This window comes from Triturus cristatus, chromosome 7 (genome assembly GCF_964204655.1).
Source record: "Triturus cristatus chromosome 7, aTriCri1.1, whole genome shotgun sequence".
In the NCBI taxonomy this organism is placed as follows: Eukaryota; Metazoa; Chordata; class Amphibia; order Caudata; family Salamandridae; genus Triturus; species Triturus cristatus.
In genome coordinates, this window is record NC_140590.1 from 1,632,645,524 (window position 1) to 1,632,667,273 (window position 21,750).

General features: G+C 44.8%; 1 protein-coding gene across 2 annotated transcripts in view; it reads left to right on the top strand.

Annotated features, from left to right (window-relative positions):
- The window catches only part of TCEA2 (transcription elongation factor A2), a 360,970-nt gene that overhangs the window by 186,211 nt on the left and 153,009 nt on the right, over window positions 1-21,750 (top strand). For both annotated transcript variants that reach the window (XM_085614606.1, XM_085614605.1), the window contains exon 5: window positions 3,122-3,255. In XM_085614606.1, the coding sequence (XP_085470732.1) occupies window positions 3,122-3,255 (134 nt within the window). The remainder of the gene's footprint in view (window positions 1-3,121; window positions 3,256-21,750) is intronic.

Consider the following 21,750-nt stretch of genomic DNA (forward strand, 5'->3'; position numbering starts at 1 on the left):
GGTCCCTAAGGGACCACCTTCCCTTTGGGAATGGTAGCGAAAACGTTTTTTCCAGAGCAGGCAGTGGTACCCCGGACCACTGCCTGCTCTTAAAAAATTAATAGAAAACTTTTCATTTTTCTTTTTTAAATGCAACCCGTTTTCTTTTAAGGAAAACGGGCTGCATTTAAAAAAAAATATTTCTTTATTTAAAAGCAATCACAGACATGGTGGTCTGCTGATCCCAGCGGGCCACCATCCCTGTGATTTTAGCAATTCCTAATGGGTTGCAAATTGCTACCTACCTCATTAATATTCATGAGGTAGGTTGATTTGCGCCCCACTAGAAATCGCTAAATGAAATTCATGGAGTTTCATACATTAGGAATAGCGATTACCTAATTAGGATTCGCCGAGAAACACAATTAAGTAATCGCCATTTGAAATAATGATACATATGGCCCTTATTTCTCATGGCAGAGAAGGGAAATGTACTTATTTTATATGGACAATAGAGTGTCTCAACACGTACAGAATCTTAGAAGAAAACAAAAAAAAATTCTGATAAAAAGAGGCCTCAGGAAAACACCCTTTCAAGTCTTTTTCTCATACAACCAATCCAAGTCAGACTTGGCGAAGTAAATTTGAGTGAAAGCACCATGTCAAGTCATCCTTATAAATGTATTCTCTATTAAATAGTTGGGTATAGCTGCTTTAAGTCGAGAATGGTGAGTTGTTTGTAGGATTTCAAGTTGGATTTTTGTTTGAATGCACAGACAAAACACACACACACACTTTTGTTCTTGTTTTAAAGGACTTAAAAATGGTTCTCCCTTTCCACTGCTCCTTAAGGCCCTCCTCATGCCATGCTTTTCATATAATGTATTTTAGCATGATATGCTAGTGTGAATGTTGGAAAACCTGAAGTCTCCCCCCCACACACACACACACACAAACACTTACTGACTAAGCTACGCCCCTGACTCCAACCTCAGAGAATGGGAACCAGCTGCTGGGATATGTTCGAATGCAATGCCATTAGATTACGCTTTGACTAAATTATACCTGCTGGAGTCAGATGCTATACTGTAATGCTTTGCCAGTGTGTCTCCTGATCTCCACAAACGACCTGCAAATATCTGCCAATGGTACATTTCTCATAAGAGTAGTGATCACTGCCTTACATGTAGAGTAGAATGGGCATCTGGCTTACCTGACGGAGACTTATTTGCCTTTTGACAGCATGCTATGATACAGGAGACTATTCATTAAACTGTAGTCTCAAGTCCAAGTACAAACAGCACCATAATTTGCCAAAGGCCACTTTGAATTATGAATGGCTTTGGTCTTTTGTAAATAATATAAAAGGCCTGTCTGTATTTAATAAAGTGTTAAGCGAACTTTTTTGGGCCTCTTTGTCGAATTGGATAGAAAGTTGGTAAGTAAATTGTCTGGTTATATGGAAGCCTGAAAAGACACTGGGGAGAAAAGAGGGGTGGGGTGTCGTTAGATATTTCATTACAATGTAAGACCATGTAGGGCTCAGCAGTACAAAGAGCTTTAAGATCGCTTACCCTTCTCGCAGTAGTAATAGCAACCAGGAAGTCACTTTCCCTCCTAAATCCTGGGAATGCGGTTAGTGTACCGTTTTTTATTTATTTATTTGCTAAGATATTAGCATATTACATTGCATGGGAAGGGGTGCTCTTCTAAATGGGGAGAAGCACATTCGTTGCACTCCATAAAGTCTGCCAAGGGAATCGTGAAAAATAGAATGGGAAGGACACTCTTGTTGCGTCATGATGGCAACAAAGTTCCTTCAGTGGCAGAAATTGTAGGCCCGATTAATTTTGCCCCCTTCGATTCACCGAAAACAAAATGACGATTCAGCATTCATTTTTCGGCCTTAAGAGTTTCTTGGCTGCTTTTTCCTTTGTATGAGGCTGTCTCTTCCTGGATCTGTTTAGTCTTCTTTACTCTCTTTTGAAAGTAGGAAATAAGTGTATTTGATGGCCAGTTCTGTGTTTCTTAAACCCAGTTTTGAATTTCCATTACTTCTTTTACATATATGATGTTTTAGTAAAGGATCAAAACGAAGAAAAAATTTGTGATTAGGCTTTTTTTGTAATAATTGGAGAGCGTTTTTCTGTGCATTAAAAAGTGTTCCCCCACAAAGCTGCAAAATGAAGATATCAGTATTTAAGCATTTATGTTGGAGGTTAATTTTCTTTCTTTACTCTCAATTGGAGTTTGACATAAATGCCCAGAGATGGGGGGGAAGCCGTTAGTAGGTTTCCACCGCCCCTTGCTTCTACTGTTCACCTTAATCTCTTTTTTCTCAACTTTTCTTGAGCCATCACGAACTTGTTTAGTTATTGGCTAAGGAATACGTTGTTACTAAATCATATTGCTATTGAAGCAGACTAGTACATACATATCCTCTGCTTAGGTGTAAACTCGAAATTGTGACCGAAATAGCTAGCCGAGGTATGAACGTACAGGTTGAACATGTGGTGTACGCTACTTAACATTTTGTAGGTCCTGGTCTAGAAAGCAGCTTACTTTGTTTTTTGGGACCAAAACGCAGTGGAGAATTGTATCACACTGACCGGCACTAGTCATTTTGAAAGACTTTTATTTTTTTACTAAATCATTATTAAGTCGCCCATGAACATTATTTGTGTACATAAAAAAAGATATTCATGTGATGGTAAAAGTTTACCTTAGATTATCAATTGTAATAGTAGTTATTTGTATTGTGAGCACATTTCTATGTGGTGTCCTTAACATCAGTCCACCACCCCAAATTTTGTTCAGTCCCTTCATATGGCAAGAGGGTCCCAAAATATTCCTAGTTAGAGCACTGCAAGAGACAAATATCTCTTGAAAACTCCTGCTAACCTGTCATTTACTCAGAAGCATTTCCTCATTTTCTGTGCAGTTTGTCAACAATAAAACGTTTGTGTTCTCTTTCACCTCAGTTGACTGTTTTATGGTAACACTCCATCCTTCATGGTTTGTGTGAAGTGGTATTTTAAAACTGTTTTCGTGGCAGCTCCTATGTATTCTACTATCAAATCTTTAAAATGGTGGCAAAGTGCATTATCCCGTCTCCGTTATGTTTGCTTTGTGTTCTTTTTAGCAAAACAAAAAAACAAGATCCACCCAAGACTCCAACAACTCCGAAAATCACCACGTTTCCTCCGATCCCTGTCACCTCTGATAGTGTACGCAATAAATGCAGAGAAATGCTGACAGCAGCCCTTCAGCTAGAGAGTAAGTATTGTCTAAACTGAATGGGATGGTACTCTTATAGAAATGACTTGACTATGCTGCATTTTTACTTGCAAGGCGAGCTTTCATGGTTGAGTTCAGTTGATATTTAGTGGAGGTGACAATAACAGCTTCTGCATCCTTACAGGCAAGTGCATCCAGAGCTTCTTACAGAGGCTCTGAGAGGATCTGCACTTACATGCAATACTGCAGTCAGGTACCGAAGACATTGTCCATCTTGGGAAAAGCAAGTCAACAGACAGTATATGTAGATTAGGTGTCTCCAATGGGTAGCTCTGGAGCTACTGGTAGCTCCCCAGAATCATGGAATAAGCTCTCTGAAGTGCAGACCAATTCAGTATATTATTCAGACTGACCGTCTGAAGAAGGTAGCACTACTTATCTTTCGAACCCTTAAAGTGGCAGCCGGCCAAAGCAGTGGCAGGGCTACACGCTTACACACAAACAATACAGCACAGGCTGCTAGACTTTCATCATTAACACGGGGTCGAACTTGGACAGAAAATAGACCCGGGTACCAAAATAAATGTGCCCCCCCATTAGCAAATCAGATAGCTAAAAAGTGTCCTAGATTTGGAAATCAGAACAGTTTTGAACTTGTAAAGATACACTAAATAGGTATTTTGCAAGGCATGCAGGAACACAGAGTAGGTGCCTAGGCACAGTCCCACACGTACCTGGACCGGCCAGTCAAGGTCCTTTCAGACCCTGTGTCCTCACTTCAAAGCTCCCGACTCGCCCCTCCAGCTCTCTGCTCCTGTGCCTTGCATCATCTCTTGTGCCTCACAAGCTTTCATCATCTCGCATCTGCTTCTGTCCCAGTCCCTGTGCTTCATTTTTAATTTCTTCACTCCTTGCACATCTGTTTGCAACCCATGTGCCTCTGTTTGCAACCCTTGTGCATTTGTTTCACCCTTTGTGCATCTGTTTCACCTCTTGCACTTGGCTTTCATTCCTTCACTTCTTGTGCCTCTGTTTTCTGGAGGGTTTTCATCCGCAAAACTCTGATTTAACTCTTGTTCTTCGGTTTCACACCTGTCCTCTTCCATCGTCTCCTGTGTGCTCTATAATGCATTTTAGTGTTGTTGTGCTCTTTTGCCTCTCTCTTGCTTTTTGACCTTCTGCCCCTCTGTTAGTGCTCCCCAAAGACCACACCCCCTCCTGCACTTCCCGCCTCCTTACCTGTGCTCCTGCTGTGTTCTCTTTCCCGCCTCTTCTCTTGCGCCGCTTTAGCTGCAGTGCTCTCCTCTCCCCTTCCAAGACCTACTAAATGGCAGCTGCTGTGCGACCGTGCTGAAGGTGCGACCATGCTGAAGGTGTGCCAAAGGCCAGCCTTCCTGTGCACGGGTCATGCCCAGCATAGCACCAGGAATCCTGGTCCAGTTAAGATCCAGCTATACTACGCAGGGCTTCTTTCATCACTCAACCCGGGATGCCCCTTTTGCTGCTGCCACACCACACCACAGCAGTAGCCTCCACGTGCACTCACTGCCGGTTCTCCTGCAGCTACCCACCCATGCCCCCTCAAGTAAGCACCAGCAACCACACCTATTCAACACCACACGCCTAAGGAAACCAGCTCAACAACACTCACTCACCAGCATGCTTCTCGACACATGATCATTCAGCAAGCATGCGACCGAGATTTGGGACATGCTGAGTAGCAACACGCACCTGACATCCACGGAGATCGCCACCACATTCTTGGAACATATGCACTTCTAGCTGCAAATCTCTGAAAACTTCACCCTGAACGGAACCCTTGCCTGCCAACTACCAGGACCACAAGCCACCTTCACCAGCCTCATCACCGACTTCGTTGCCCTGTTCACCTGCGACTCCAGAGCCTGTGTACTCCCCTGTGACCTTGACTTCCAACTGGAAGACAGAACCAACCCCAACTCTGAAGCACTCCTCGAAAGTCTGGACAACATTGGACTTACCCAGCTCATCTCAGAAGCAACACACACCATGGGACACACACTGGACCCCATTTTCAGCACCAGGGACAGCATAAAATACATCTCCACCTCGCCGCTCACCTGGACCGACCACTCCATCATCCACATCCAAATCTACACACCCCAAGTCAACACTGAAACCTGTATCAGCCTCTCAAGCCGCAGCTGCTGCAAAATCGCAGAAGCACACTGGCTCAGGGCCTTCAGCACGAAATAACCCATCTCCACAGACAACCTCGACAAGGGCGTAACCAGTTTTAACAGCTGGATCAAGAACTGAGCGGGCACCGTCGCACCCATCAAACTCAACAAACAGGCTATCTTATACATAATGAACCTTCTAGACACCAAACGGCACTGCAAACAACTTGAAAGGAGACGGAGAGCCAGTCATGAAACCACCGATAGAACTACCTACAAGGCAGCACTCAGACGCTACCACCAGCAAATCAAAGACACCACAAAAGGATGCCAGGCAAACCTACTGAGAGAAACATCAACAGCTACAAGGAGATCTTCTCAATCCTAAATGACTACACCTCACCTTCCACGGCCATCAACAGAACCCCCTCCCAAGAACTCAGGGGACAGCCTATCAGATTTGTTCCACAGCAAAATAGCAACCATCTACAGCAACTTCGAACAACAACCCGACCCCAACGTGCTCATCGCAACTTACTCCCCACCTGACCGAATGGACTAACATCACCAGAGTCAACACTGCAACAATAATGCTGGCTATCCAATCAAGAGCCCAAACGGATTTATGCCCCCACCATATCTACAACCTGGGAACATCACCAATCAGCACCGCCCTCACCCACATCATCAACACCTTCATCACCTTCGCCACATTCCAGATAATTGGAAACATGCAGAAGTCAACACCCTCCTCAAGAAACCATCAGCTGACCCAAACCAAGTTGGCAGCTTCTGACCCTTCTCCTTGCTTTCCTACCCAGCCAAAGTAATTGTGAAGACCATCAACAAGCAACTCTCAGCCCACCTCGAGCTTCACCACCTGCTGGACAACACCCATTTTAGATTCAGAAAAAAAACACCGCACCAAAACAGCACTCATCGCGGCAACTTATGACATCCAAACCATCCTGGACTGAAGAGAATCAGCGGACCTTTTCCTGCTTTATCTATTTGCAACTTTCAATACGGTATCCCACAACACTCATCAGAAGACTTCACAACATTGGCATCCAAGGAGCCACACTCTACTGGATCTGCTCCTTCCACACTGTAAGAACTCAAAGGGTCAGACTGCCACCCTTCATTTCAGAAACCAAGAGCCTGTTCTGCAGAGTCCCTCAGGGATCGTCCCTTGGCCCCAACCTGTTCAAAGTCTACATGACACTACTTGCTGACATCATCTGGTCTCAAGGCATCACCATCATCTCTTACACAGACGAGATCCAACTCCTCCTCTCCCTGACAGATAAGACCGTCACCACCAGCACCATCTTCTCTAACTGGATAACTATGATGACTGACTGGATGCGTACCAACTGCCTGAAACATAAGTCTAACAAAATGGAAGTGCTGGTCTTCAGTAACAAAGCCTCCTCATGGGACTTCACCTGGTGGCCATCGGAGCTAGGGCCAACACCGAATGACCACACAGGAAACCTGGGGATCATCCTGGACACAAAGCTCAACATAACAGCACTAATCAACACAGTGATCTCTTCCTGCTTCCACATCCTACGCATGCTATAAACGATCTTCATGTGGCTGCCACACAACACCAGACAGGCCATCACGTAGGCACTCATCACTAGAATGCTGTACTACAGCAATGCACTCTACGCAGGACTCCTACACAGACTCCAGATCATCCAGATGCAAGACTGATACTCAAACTCCCAGGCACTCACATCACGCCTCACCTCAGAAAGCTCCACTTGCTCCCCATTCACAAATGTAGCCAATTCAAACTTCTCCAACACAAATACGGAACCCTACACAACACTGGACCTGCATACCTCAACATGTCCATACTCTTTCACCAGCTGACCAGGGACCTATGCTCTTCTTCACTCTCACTCACTCCTCACTCCGCATCCACCAATGCAAAACAGGAGGTTGCTTATTCCTATACATAGTACCCAAAACATAGAACATCAGAGCCTTCTCCTCACTTCTAGAGTTCCACAAGAGGCTGAAGACCAGGCTCTTCAAATAACGCCACAAGAACTACACTCCTACACTGTTGCTCAAGAGCTTGGATACTAATGGGTGTACAAATCAACATAACATAACAGCATTTGTCTTTGTTGCAGGCAATGTTTCTGGTAATATGAGTAAAAACCAGCCCACAAGGCAATATAACAGACCTACAAGCAGCCAAAAAACTGGATCAAACACTGAGCTTTCAAACCAGCCCTTCAGGCATCATGAGGTTGCTTTATAGGCCAGTCCATCCATGGCCACCTATCTTTACCCTCAGTTTAGCAAAGTCAAATGGAGATAGGTCACTTTTCAAAGCCCACTCTATAAGCCATACTGTTTGAAAAAGATAAAATGTTCTTAGATTGTTTTTACCCAAAAGGAAAAGGGCCTATTTCATAGATAAATGTGTATTTTGGGAAAGTGATATATTGATGTTTCAAAATAAAGTGATTGAAAGTCCAAAACATATTTAAGCTGCTCTTTGAACAATAACTTATGATGTGCGTTACGATTTATAACTGTTTGTATTTCCTTTGTGCCAGTTGGCACTTACTGCTGTGGCTATGTGGTAAATTTAAATTACCTAGACTTAATTTATGCGGTAAAGTTCAATAAGAATAACTCAGTAAAAATAAGAGGCAGAATCCGTGGTATTTGAGGTTTTAAAAGGGGTTTTATTCCTTACAAAGGAATTGGTTCGAACCAGGCAATCGGGTTCCGTCACCACGAAGGTTCGGGAAGGGATAGACAATACTTTATTGACAGGTTGTCATATATATAGTCAATGCATTACAGTAAAGGCAGATGTAGAAGGCGTAACAGCTGATAGGAGAGATAAGAATACACATACGTAATGAAAAAGGCGTTATAATAGGCGTGCATAAGGGCGTGTACTAGAAACGTCATTATGAGGATGTCACAGGTGGGTGGATCCATAAGAGAACCCTGCAATGTCAGCAGAAATACATGGCAGAGATGCGCGCGCAGAAGCATGACGTGTGATTGACGTGTAACTGGAGGGTGAAGGGGACTTGACATTTAGCCCTACATGAGGAGACAGAAGTCTGGGATGTCAGAACAACCTAATCCCAAATCGTATCTAATATCTTGTGTTTAAGGAACTGTATTATCTGGAAGGAAAGGTCTCTTGGGCAGAGGCTATTCTATACTGACTGCTAGTGCGTGTATAAGCGTCTACGCGTCTACATGAGATGCGAGGGGGCATGGGCCTACCATGGTAACAGGAGCTATGAATTACTTGCACGGAGACAGTGAGGCCGGGCCCTTTGCTCTGCAGCTGGAAGGATGTTTACCTAAACTACTAGACAGGAATGTATTGGTCGAGGAGCGGAGCAGATAACTTGAAGGCAAAATACAGTCTTGGCAGGCAACAGGCCGAGCCAGGCACCGTTAGCCGCGCAGGGAGTAAGACAAAGGTCATGGATACAGATGCAGGTCCATGCTGGAGCATTCAGAGGCAGAAGGCAGGAAAAGGCTTGATGGCAGAATTCAGGGCCTACTTGCCAGAGCTGAAAAACGTGAAAGGTGCACCATATAAAGACGGTGGCCAAGCATACTTAGGAACGGAATATTCGACCCATTCATGGTGGATCTGAAAGAGGACACGTTAACGTTGGACGCACATGTATTTGCGTCTTCATAGCTGGAAGTGGAGGGAACATACATGTACTTGTAGCACGTACATGGAGCCGTTGGGGTCTAAGATAGGGGACACAATTGATCATAAAAATCCATATTTCCTCATTCCCTCCTTGTCCCCTACGGACCCTTCATGATATATCGATCCTCATGAATCCATCAATCTGTTCATGTAACATCATTTGCTCTTCTTTCTTCTTACGGGATCTTGAATGAGAACTTGAATGTGGAATACACGATGTGGCACACAGGCCACAAATCGCTGGCCCACATTGTAGACACAGGCAGCAACTGAATACTATGAGAAGGCCAATACCTAGGAAGGATAGGACCTTCCATCCCCAGGCTGACAACACACTCCAGAACCAACCAGACCAAGTCCAGGTGCCTGGATTCTGGTGTATCTGACTTGCAATCTTATGAAGACGAGTTATGGCTTTATATACTGATGGCGCGTTTTCTGGAATGAAAACACAGCAGCTCGATCCGATGACTCTACAGGCTCCGCCCCTATCGGCCAGGATGACGTCAAGGACAAGACGATTTTGGAGAACAACAATCCGCATCGCAGACTGCTCTTCCGTTAAGTTGCCTAGGGCAGAAGTAGTTTCATTCACTACTGCTTCAAGGGTTCTGGTTAATTTTCGTATCAGTTTACTATTAACTACAGCACCTATGTAGGGAAAGAAACCTTTATTGAAGTCTGTGTATTGCTCCCATGCCGTTTCAGTGTAGTCGACAATCGGGAGATCTCTCTGGGGTCTATTGTGTACTAGATGGGTATTTCTATGATAATCAGGAGGGGCTAGGAAAACAGGTGGCAGAAGGAATGCAATGTAACAGGTTCCATCCCAATCTAGAGGTAAACGTATATATGCGGTATGACCACAAAGGAAGTAGGAATGACGGGAAGCTCTAAATGTAGACTTGCCTAGATCACTGAATTCGATCACAGTAGTACATTTACTATGACCCAGGTGTACTGAACCATTCTTTCTTACACATAATTCACCTTTGACTGGTAATACTGACATAGCAGGCAGGACTGGTGCAGCTTCGGATTCAACATTCAGAATCATGAGGTTAAGTGTAAAGTTACCTAATCCATATACTTCATTTTCTAGATCAGTTCCTGTCTTTTTGGGAAGTCCCTCCTTGTTAGTGTAGCAGACTTTAAGCAAAACTAAGTTCAGGTTTCCCCATACCCAGTTGCCCTGGTAAACTACGGTATTTGAATCTAAAGAATTAATCAAACTAAACCAGGCACCACAGGAACCATTATGTGTGAACGGGTACGGAAAGAGGGGCAGAACTCCCTTGTATTTCTGGTAGGGAGGGAGTCGGCCACATATCCAACAATTTGTAGCGTTGTTGGTCTGATGGGAGTGATGTAACATACTAATGAATGTGTTGTTGCGCAGCGCAAGTCTGTAGGACAACTCATGCGGAGGTAATTCGCTAAAAGAGTGTTCGGCAGTAACATTGAAAGCAGAATGTGCACGCTTGAAAATAGGGTAGTATATGTGCAACAGTATACTTGCAGCAATAATCAGAAGACTTAGAAAAAACATAAACAATAATGTCACTATACAGTGGCTACGAAGTGATTTACAATATGCACGTTTCTTGAGCTGTTTCTGTCTATCTCTTTCTCTATTTCGGTCTAGGGGATACATGTCAGAGACTAATTTAACCGATTCACCTAGGAGAGGACTTAAACAATTAAATTGTCTGACTTGCTAGACCTTAGTTTCAGTTTATATTCCTGGGAAGCAGTTTTCTCGACCAGGGGGAGTTTTGAGTCAGTCTGTGGAGGAGGGCAGGGCTGAGAGTTCAAATCAGAAGGTAGTCCGTGAAATTTCTTGATATGGCTCGAGTGTAGCCAACCCTTGCGACCCTCAATCTTCACTGCTGTCCTCGTGGTCAGAAGTACTAATTTCGGCGTTTGCCAGCGGGGCTCCAGCGGACTCCTTCTGTCGAAATTTCTTATAAACACGTAGTCCCCGGGAACCACTTCATGGGGCTTCACCTCGGTGTTGTCGGGAAAGGCTGCAGCTACCTGTGAACGGCAAGATTGTAGTGCAGACATCAAGGAAGCAAGGTAATCTGTCAGCATATTACAATCAACATCAGTGATTTTTCGAGGTATAGGCGTCCCCCACATATTTGGTGGCCTACCGAAGACCACCTCGTACGGGGATAGCCCTGTTCGAGAATGTGCTACCATTCTCATGTAAAAGAGCGCAACTGGTAAAGCTACTATCCAGTCGACACCTTTTTCTCTGCAGATTTTAGAAAGTCGAATTTTCAGAGTCTGATTATGACGCTCCACGAGACCTGCTGCCTCGGGATGCCGGACACAGTGGAATTTCCATTGATAGCCTAACAGGAGTGAAATGTGTTTCATTAGCTCGGATGAGAACGGCTGACCGTTATCTGAGTACACGATACGGGGCAAACCATACCGTGGGAAGAATTCACGAACCAGCTGCTTGGTAGTGGTTGGAGCAGTGTAATCTGAGACGGGATATGCTTCTGTCCAACAGGAAAGTGCGCATACAACTACGAGGACATATTTGAATCCTCGACATCGTTCCATCTGGATATAATCCATCTGGAGGACTTCAAAAGGGTGATCGGGAGGTTGAAATCCACCTTGCTCTACAGGAATGCTTTTACCTGGGTTGAACTGACAACAAATCATGCAAGTACGCACTTTCTGTTTGGCTGCTGCTCGTAAGTGTTTATTGAACCAAATGTTTTGAATACTGTCTAGCATAGCTTTCTCTCCTAGATGCGCTGGACTATGTATTGTGTTAATGATAACTTGAACCATGGAGTCGGGGAGAAACCATGTGGATTTTCCCTTCGTCATCCATCCCTGATCTGTTTGGATCCCTCCTAGTTCCGTCCATTTCTTGATTTCCTCTGGTGTAGCATGTGTCTGTATGTCAATTACATCAAGGGCGGGATCCCTAACTGTCATGCAGTGTGTCGATGTCGGAACTATTGTCTTTGTCAAGTCAGTTGCGTGAGTCCGATTCTGAGCTGTTTGCTTAGCTGTTCGGTCTGCCAAGTCGTTACCCTGGGAAATGATATCGGTGACTTTTGTATGGGCCTTGCACTTCATGATAGATATCGCAGTAGGCAGATGTATTGCATCTAACAGAGCTTGAATGAGGGGACCGTGTTGAATGTTGGCACCGTGAGAAGTTAAATAACCTCTCTCTCGCCAAAGGACTCCGAAGTCGTGTACAACTCCGAATGCATAACGTGAATCTGTGTATATGTTAACTCTCTTATTTTTGGCTTGAATACAGGCTTGTGTCAGAGCGATGAGCTCTGCTGCTTGAGCTGACAAGGTATCAATACAATTCGTTTCAATAACTTCGGTGTCTGTCGTGACTGCGTAAGCGGCCACTAACTCTCCTGTACTTGTTCTCATGCATGAACCATCTACATAAAATGTCAGGTCTGGATCTGGTAATGGAATGTCTGTCAAGTCTTGTCTGGGTTTCGTCGTAATAGTAATGACTTCAATACAATCATGTGCCAATGGGTCTGTTCCACTTAATGGCAAAAGTGTGGCAGGATTTAATGTACTACAGCGTCTGATTTCTATGTGTGGCTGGAACAATGTTAATTCATAACCTGTCAGTCGTGCTATAGTCAAGTGTTGGGTCTGTGTTCGGTTTAAAAGAACTTCCACGGAATGTGGAACTTGCACTGTCAATTGATGTCCTAATAGCTGTCAATAATGAAGAGATATCTGGAACCACGGGATATTGTGGTACAATGCATGTATTCAATTCGCGCAGATCAATAACTAATCGATAAACTGGGGGTGCATTTGGATCAGTGCGTTTAAGAATTGGAATGATCGGAGAATTACATACATTGGAGTCGGTTTCCACAACCACTCCTTGTGCAATGAGCTCGTCAATGATTTGCAGCAAAGCCACTACAGCATCTGGAGGTAACTTGTATTGTCGAATTCGTGGTAATACCACTCCTGCTTTGAGTGTGACTCGATATGGTGTAATGTGCATACAACCTACATCAGTGGGGCCTTGTGCCCATAAATGTGCAGGTACATTCTGTAACCGGTGATCCATGTCTCTAAATACATAGTGACCTTTAAAGTCACGCAAAAATAGTCGCACTCCTTCCGGAGAACAACATATTACAGCTCCTAGAGCTTTCAGTGTCTTTATACCTAACAAGTTTTCTGGGCATAATTTTGTAAGCAATAAATCTGTAGTCCGTGTCAATGGACCAACTGCAAGAGGAAGAGGTTGCGATACTTCGTTAACAATAGGCTTTCCTGAAAATCCAAGGGAAATATTCTGTGAGCCTGAGAGGGGTGCCCCTGGAACCTCGTCGTGACTTATAGTTGTTCTGCTTGCGCCTGTATCAATTAAAAACTTTCTGTCTTTCCCTAATACTTGACTATGTACATAAGGACCCTCTTGATCTACAGGAACCTCAATAAGGGGTAAGCCCACTTCCCTCTCTAGGCTGTTTCATGTGTATCGCTGATAATCGGGATAGTCATTTTGTGCATACTGGTACATCTGTTGTGTCGCATTTTGTGTTGCGGCAATAGGCTGTGGCTGTGGTACTGCTACGGTCTGTTGTGAAGCTGGCATAGGCTGTACATGCTGAGGTACTTGTGGTTGGATCTGATCCTGTCTAGGTGGACGTGGTCTCTCCTTGGTTTTACCCGTAGAGATATTGTGTTTCAGAACTGCACAATCGTTTATATAATGACCTGGCTGTTTACAATAGTTGCATGTCCCTTTAACAGGAACCGCTGAATTACTGGACTGTGTCGCACCCTTTTTATGACCGTCAGCTGGAACTGACTGAGCAACGAGCATTTTCATTTTCGTGTCTTTCATACGTCTTTGTTCGTGTTCTTGTTCTTCTCTAATTCTATTCTGGTGATACTGTAACATTTGTAACATTTGTGAAGGGGTATTAGCTTGCCAAGTGCTCTCGACTTTCAATACTCTGTTCTTGACCTGTGGCAGGGAATTCTCGACTAATTTTGTTACAAAAAGATGTGGATATGAATCGCTACTTGCTTTCAGGCCGCTATTAATACCAAAACATTTTTCAAATCGGGAATAAAAATCACTAGTGTCTTCATCGGGTTTCTGTTTGCAAGCTGAGATTGCACCCCAGTCTTCCTTTTTCGTAGTTAATAAACGTGGCAATACTTGTACTAATAATCCTGGTAACGCTTTAGTTTTGTCCCCAAGCCCTCGGCCTGGAGTTCGGGCATTTTCCTCGTTTTCTAAGTCAGTCCAATCAATCTTTTGCTCTCCCACCTCCCATTCTTTTTCTTTGAGTTTCTCGTAAATACCGGCAGGCAATAATACTTTTAATATTTTCATAATGTCAGGATAGGTATAATCACCCATGAGTAACATGTCTTTTAGTTCACGGTGAAAACCTGCTGGATCTTTGTCATGGCTGGGCACTAATTTTTTCATTTCCAATAGTTCTATTTTAGTTATGGGCGTGTATACAAACACGCGTGTAAAAGTATTATCATCATTTTTAACTGGGTGCACTTCGCGTAAAGGATTCTGTCTGTCTATGTAATACATTTTTCTTTCCATGGAGGGAGCTGAATCATGCTCTGGACACAGGAAGGCACTGTATCTGTGCCGATGTTCTAGAATTTCTTTAATTAGATCGGTACCTAGACCTCTCCATTTATTCATAAGTAGTTCTATCAGTATCTCAGGTAGGGGACCAGGATCGGAGTGTTGGCTTTTATACAATATAAGGAGGTGTTGTATCATGTATATACCAGCTAAACGCTGTTCGTCTGGTGAAAGATTCAGAAACGTGTGTGCTAGCGCATCATCACTATATTTATCAGAACTGTCAGCCCATTTTACTGCTGACCTGGCTAATTCTTGTTCATCCATAGAATCGAGTACATGGTACCCCATTCGTTCTTGAAGTATTTTATCAGTAGCCTGAAATAAGTGTTCAGGGGTCCTTGGATTTGACATGGCTGCTCGAAAAATTCTCTTACTTTCTGGACGTATCGGACGTATTGAATTATTAAAAGATCTTCCCTTACCTACATAAGCTATCATTTCTCTAGCTGGTAATTGTAATTGTCCTGTTGTCGTTTCTGATTGTTCTTCCTCCTCCTCCGATTCAGTCTTATCTGCATCTATTCCTCTTTCATGTATTTGTTCTACTGTTTTTCGGATCTTTCGGTGCATAATTTCTATACTCTTCTGTTTATCATGTTTTCCGTCTGCTATATTCTGACCCCATTTGTTAAGTACTTGTATTTCTTCCGGGTCTACATCAGGCCTATCTCTGTTTCTGATCAAGCAGTTTATGAAGAAGCGTAACAATAGTTTTTGCGTGTCCACTTTCTGATATGCCATGGCCTCGCCAATACTTTCAGCACCTTGCCCTGTTTGGACAAAGTGATATATTTTGTCTAGATGATCAATCATTCCTGGTAGCATCATTAAATAGTTCGCAACTCACCGTAGACGTACTGATGATAGCATCATTCTGTCGTCTTTACCGGGTACTGGGTCATATCTACAGTCTGTAAGAGGCTCATTAAATATATTGTAATTAGCTGTTTGAGGTGTACGTTGGTGTGCTAAATCCCTAAAAGTCGATCGATGTGTTGGCGGTGGCGTAGAAAAACCTCCTATCGCACCTCCTGAGGTGCCAGGTCCAAAAGGATTTGTTGGGTGTAAGGTAGGGAGAGTAGGTGCAGGAAGGAGTGTAGGAACAGGCGGAAGGTTTGGAACGTGAGAAGGAGTTTGTTGCTGCGGAGGTGGGGGCAGATTATCTTGGGGTCGAGCGCCGTTAGCAGGTGGTGTGTGCGGCGGCGGAACATTAACATATTCGGGAGCTGCATCGTCTAAATAGGAAGAAAGAAAAATGTCCCTTGCGGTCTTGGGGTGCAATTTAGTCGGAAGCAATGGAGGTGGCAGATCTTTTGGTACTTCCAGGGTGGCCTTAGGTAAACCCTCGGCCAGAAGAGGATACATACCATTCATAAGAGTGTTTCGTTGTCTGTCTACTTGTTCTGCTTTTACTCGGATACCTTCCTCAATTAATATGTTTTCTCGGGCTTTGTCTGAATCCTCCCTACTTTTCTCTTCTTTTCTGAACGCTTTCTCTGTGCGTCTATGCGATTCTTTACGCCATAATTCAATGGCATCTTTCTGTGACTGTCTGGCTTTCTTTTTCCATAATGCTTCTTCTACTCTCATGATGCAATCTGCATCCCATGTCCCAGCAGCGGGCCATCTCTGATTCTCTGCTAAATCCTTGGTGTAGTCCACCCATAAATCGAGATATAATACGGCATCTAGGCCATGTTTATGGTACATAAAGTACCCTGGAGTGTCCCTAGGTGGAATGGGAACGGCTTCCTCGAGTATCCCTTTTCTAGTTTTTATCTGTCTTAATTTTGAGAATAACGGCATCTTAAACCTTGCTACTTGATTCTTACTCGGACTTGAACACAATTAATACAATAAAACACAATAATGAAGATCGAACAATCACTCATACCACGACATAAAAACACATTTAAAACATCTTAAAAATGAACGACGATAATTAGAATAAAATTTGCTAACTGACATAATACTGGATGTACTGCTAAACAGTACAGATACACTGCTGGAACAGTGCAGACCGGATATGTGTACCCAAACCCGTCTTGACCGGCACAAACTAATGCGCACGTCTAGATGCGTCCCCAGCAACGGTACTCACCGGGAAGCACGGAACGGAAGGCCTCGGAAACTCTGAACTGGACTGGACCTGGACTCGACTCGACTCGACTCGTGACGTAGGTACTTCGGAACCTGGTGGGCCTCTGTATACCTCGGATCTTGCTCTCTCAGCTAGGCTCTGGTCGGGATCCTCCGCACTCCTCACCGCCTCGTCTGGGTGTTGATCGCAGCCTCAGTCACCTCCGTTGGCCTGAGGGAGGTACAGGAAATCCTGCGGGTACGCGTAGTTGTCCGTCCGGCTGTGGCAGGGGACCGGGCCTGCAACGCACCTCCGGCGTGTGGGGTGGGGGAGGAGTCCCTATTCGGGCGCCAATTATGTGGTAAATTTAAATTACCTAGACTTAATTTATGCGGTAAAGTTCAATAAGAATAACTCAGTAAAAATAAGAGGCAGAATCCGTGGTATTTGAGGTTTTAAAAGGGGTTTTATTCCTTACAAAGGAATTGGTTTGAACCAGGCAATCGGGTTCCGTCACCACGAAGGTTCGGGAAGGGATAGACAATACTTTATTGACAGGTTGTCATATATATAGTCAATGCATTACAGTAAAGGCAGATGTAGAAGGCGTAACAGCTGATAGGAGAGATAAGAATACACATACGTAATGAAAAAGGCGTTATAATAGGCGTGCATAAGGGCGTGTACTAGAAACGTCATTATGAGGATGTCACAGGTGGGTGGATCCATAAGAGAATCCTGCAATGTCAGCAGAAATACATGGCAGAGATGCGCGCGCAGAAGCATGACGTGTGATTGACGTGTAACTGGAGGGTGAAGGTGACTTGACATTTAGCCCTACATGAGGAGACAGAAGTCTGGGATGTCAGAACAACCTAATCCCAAATCGTATCTAATATCTTGTGTTTAAGGAACTGTATTATCTGGAAGGAAAGGTCTCTTGGGCAGAGGCTATTCTATACTGACTGCTAGTGCGTGTATAAGCGTCTACATGAGATGCGAGGGGGCATGGGCCTACCATGGTAACAGGAGCTATGAATTACTTGCACGGAGACAGTGAGGCCGGGCCCTTTGCTCTGCAGCTGGAAGGATGTTTACCTAAACTACTAGACAGGAATGTATTGGTCGAGGAGCGGAGCAGATAACTTGAAGGCAAAATACAGTCTTGGCAGGCAACAGGCCGAGCCAGGCACCGTTAGCCGCGCAGGGAGTAAGACAAAGGTCATGGATACAGATGCAGGTCCATGCTGGAGCATTCAGAGGCAGAAGGCAGGAAAAGGCTTGATGGCAGAATTCAGGGCCTACTTGCCAGAGCTGAAAAACGTGAAAGGTGCACCATATAAAGACGGTGGCCAAGCATACTTAGGAACGGAATATTCGACCCATTCATGGTGGATCTGAAAGAGGACACGTTAACGTTGGACGCACATGTATTTGCGTCTTCATAGCTGGAAGTGGAGGGAACATACATGTACTTGTAGCACGTACATGGAGCCGTTGGGGTCTAAGATAGGGGACACAATTGATCATAAAAATCCATATTTCCTCAGCTATTATGTCATTAGTCATTTGGAGGCATTTTATTTATATTGATAAAGCTTTTCCAGGTATTGCTGTTGGTAACCCAGTCTTACGTGTTGTTGTGGTTGGTGTTCTATAACAATATCAAGTTTTAAATATCGTCCTGCCAAAAACGTTTATCCAGAAAATCTAAAACCACAGCATCCTGAAGTATATAAAGGTAAGTATAGATAAAGTTACATTCTTAATTCCACATCTATTTATGTTGAAGATATATCCATATAATATATCTATTCTGGATGCGAAATTTTGACTGACAATATTTCGTCAGTATTCTGGGTGGTCACTACTTTACCGGCGACCCTGGAGGCTAACTAGGTTTCCTGATCGGAATACACGGGGCACACCCTTCCGGTACAGCCCAGATCAATATTATTACGGGTTCGACGCTTGGGACACGAATAAGACGTGATTCCCCTCTCTAAGTAGGGATTATAGGTTGTTTTCTCCTCCTGAATCCCTTATTTCCTTCTCTTAAGGTCCTGATGAAGCGCTTAAGGATCCACTAGGGACCACGGGCAGCGCGAAACATGTTGACCACCCACTTCTCACCTTCTCTCTCACCTTAAATCTTCACATACGGGTTGAGAGCAGCGGGATTCTATTTTTTCTCCCCTACTCACTTCAGCGTTATCGACGCACTATTCCCCGTTACATTTTATTCAGACCCTAAGGACTCACGAATAAACTATTGGGGTACCGAAGGGCCTTTTTAGCCTCACCACCTCACACATCCTCCCCACACACCCGCATGCACAACTACGGCTACTCCGATAAAAGATCTCCGACAGAGCGCCCTCCTTTGAGGGCCCGTGAGGGACTGCAGCGCCACCCCCACGAGGAGCTTCGCCCTATGATGATGCTTTGCACCTGCAAGGGTGTGTGAGGGCACTTCAAGCACCTACCCAGGAGTATCTGGTCTTCTCTTCACCCCACACTTCAGAACCTTATCTTTAGACTCTATTCTTTCTTTCTTATGTAGCAGACCATACCGGGTCTGCCACTTTCTATTTTAGGAACTGTTACCCTTTTGTATCTGGTCACTACTTTAATCATGCATGGTGTGCTCACTTATGTGGTCATATCTAATGTGGTCACTACTGCAACACTGATCGAAGTCAGCATTAGCTCGGAACGATTTTCATTCATTAGAAGTAGCTCTGATAGAAAAGGTTGGAGACCCCTGATGACTGGCTTATCAAAGCCTTAACTCTTCAACAGTTTCTACTTCACTTCTAAGTTACAATTGTGTGGATTGGCCGAACACATTTTAAATACAAGTCCATAGGATTCATCGTTTTAATTGTTTTCTTGCTCAAACAATTGTATTAAACTAAGTCAGGCGTTAAAGCACAGTGTCCGACCTCAAGGTCACCGTTGCGCCCTACACGTTAATCAAGTGGGAGATGGGGCAATGGCCGCCTCTCTGCACAGAATCCATGTCAGCAGCCTACCTTACTTGTCCCTCTCCTGATGCAATTGCTGATGAAACTATGTGTACTTGTCCACTATGTGCCAAGTATCATCTATGCCCCGCCATACCTCAACTGCATCCCTTCGTAATGTCGGGTCAGGCAAGTCCCGCACCTGAATGACAGCCAGCCTAGTCTCTGCCGTGTGAAGCTCCGTGAAGCTGATGTCTCACTCCACAAATTTACCAAATAAACTGCACTTGCAACACTGCTTTTATGGCTTCCCATTCTGTGGCCTAACAAGTGGTCAAGCCCCAGTTGTGCTCCATATATTCAGTAACCGCCTAAGTCAGCAACTCCCCCGCGTCCGACAGGACTTCAACCGGGAATCTCCACACCGAACTCTGAGCCGCATCCCCCACCCATTTTAACGTGCGGCATACCAGGGAGTGATCAGACAAGAATCTAGCTAGATGTGAGACAGACACATGCTCTGTGAGAGGATCCCCACCACCAGCACTCTGGCATGTAAACTCCTTCAGCGAAGGGTGAAGTGCATGCCAGGTGTTGACCAATCCCTAATTATGCATCACCTCCCCCAGGGCTGTAGTCATACAAGGTTTGGTGCCCGCCCGCAGCGGCATTCTATCAAGGTATCGGATCGATCACACAATTAAATTCACCCATTTACAAGAGAGGCGTGTCTGCATCCTGCCTGACCAAGTCCTGTACCCTGTAAAAAAAATGCAGATCGTCCACATTCGGGGCATAGGTATTAAGCAGAAGCAAAGCCCTATCGTCCAGCGTACCCTGCTACAGCACGTCTGCCCTCCACATCGGCCTCTGCACAAGTACGTCAAAATAGTATACCTAGTGCCACCCAGACTAGCATCCTCCTGGCGTACATGGAGTAGGAGACATGAAACAGGAGACATGGAACACCTGACCCCTCCACTTCTTAGCCAGCCACACTGCTTGTGCATCATCTGAATGCGTCTCCTGTAGACAAGCTATGCTGATTTTATGACGCTTCAGAAAAGAGAGCACCCTGTACTGCTTAGTGTAGATCCCAACACGCAGGCATTCCATGTCAAGAAATGATATTCATCAACTAAATTTATGATGCTACAGATTTGGAACCCCCCCCCCCCCCCCCCCAACGCTCATTAGCACTGTGAAGCCCTCCCCCGGGCTGCATCAAATCCGACAACAACAGTAAAAACATAACAGACAATGCCCCCCACCTTTGGACAAACATAGTGGAACAATAGATCTATATGTGCCCATCCAGTATTTGTGCCAGAACAGGACCTGAATCACAAGACTCCCCCACCAGGCCCCTCCCCAATCAAACATACTCAAAAACACTTGCCCAGACTCCAGGCTCCTCCATGCTTCAAACATGTCAGTAACCTCCGATTTCAAAGTGGAAGCCCCGCCACCCTCGATAGACTGAGGATTGCAGACCGTAAGAGCCAGAATGCACCGCCAACATGTGACACAAGTGCCCAGGAGGCCTACAAGCAATTTAGAAGCAGCAGCAGTTCCATAGCAATCACTCCCACTACCCACCAGCAGTGTCTCACAGATAGGAGATTAAAACATAACATCAACAGTGGAATTAGCTCTACATCGAGTCAATTAGTAGTGTGCCCAACACACAGTCTACCGTGACGCTGGGGACTCCAGGCTCCGAGCCTATCAAGGGGAGAGCCGATTGAACCTTCTCCGCCATTTGCCCACGGGGCAGTTCCTTCCCCAACACCTGCATGGCGCCGTCTTCTTGGATCGTGACTTGAAGCAGATCCGATGATACAGAATCTGGTAGCCCACTCCACAGATGGCTATGACAAGAACCTCAGATATCCCAGTCCCCAAGTCAGTACGTTTATGTCCTCCCACCCCGAGGGCCTCTATTTTGTCTC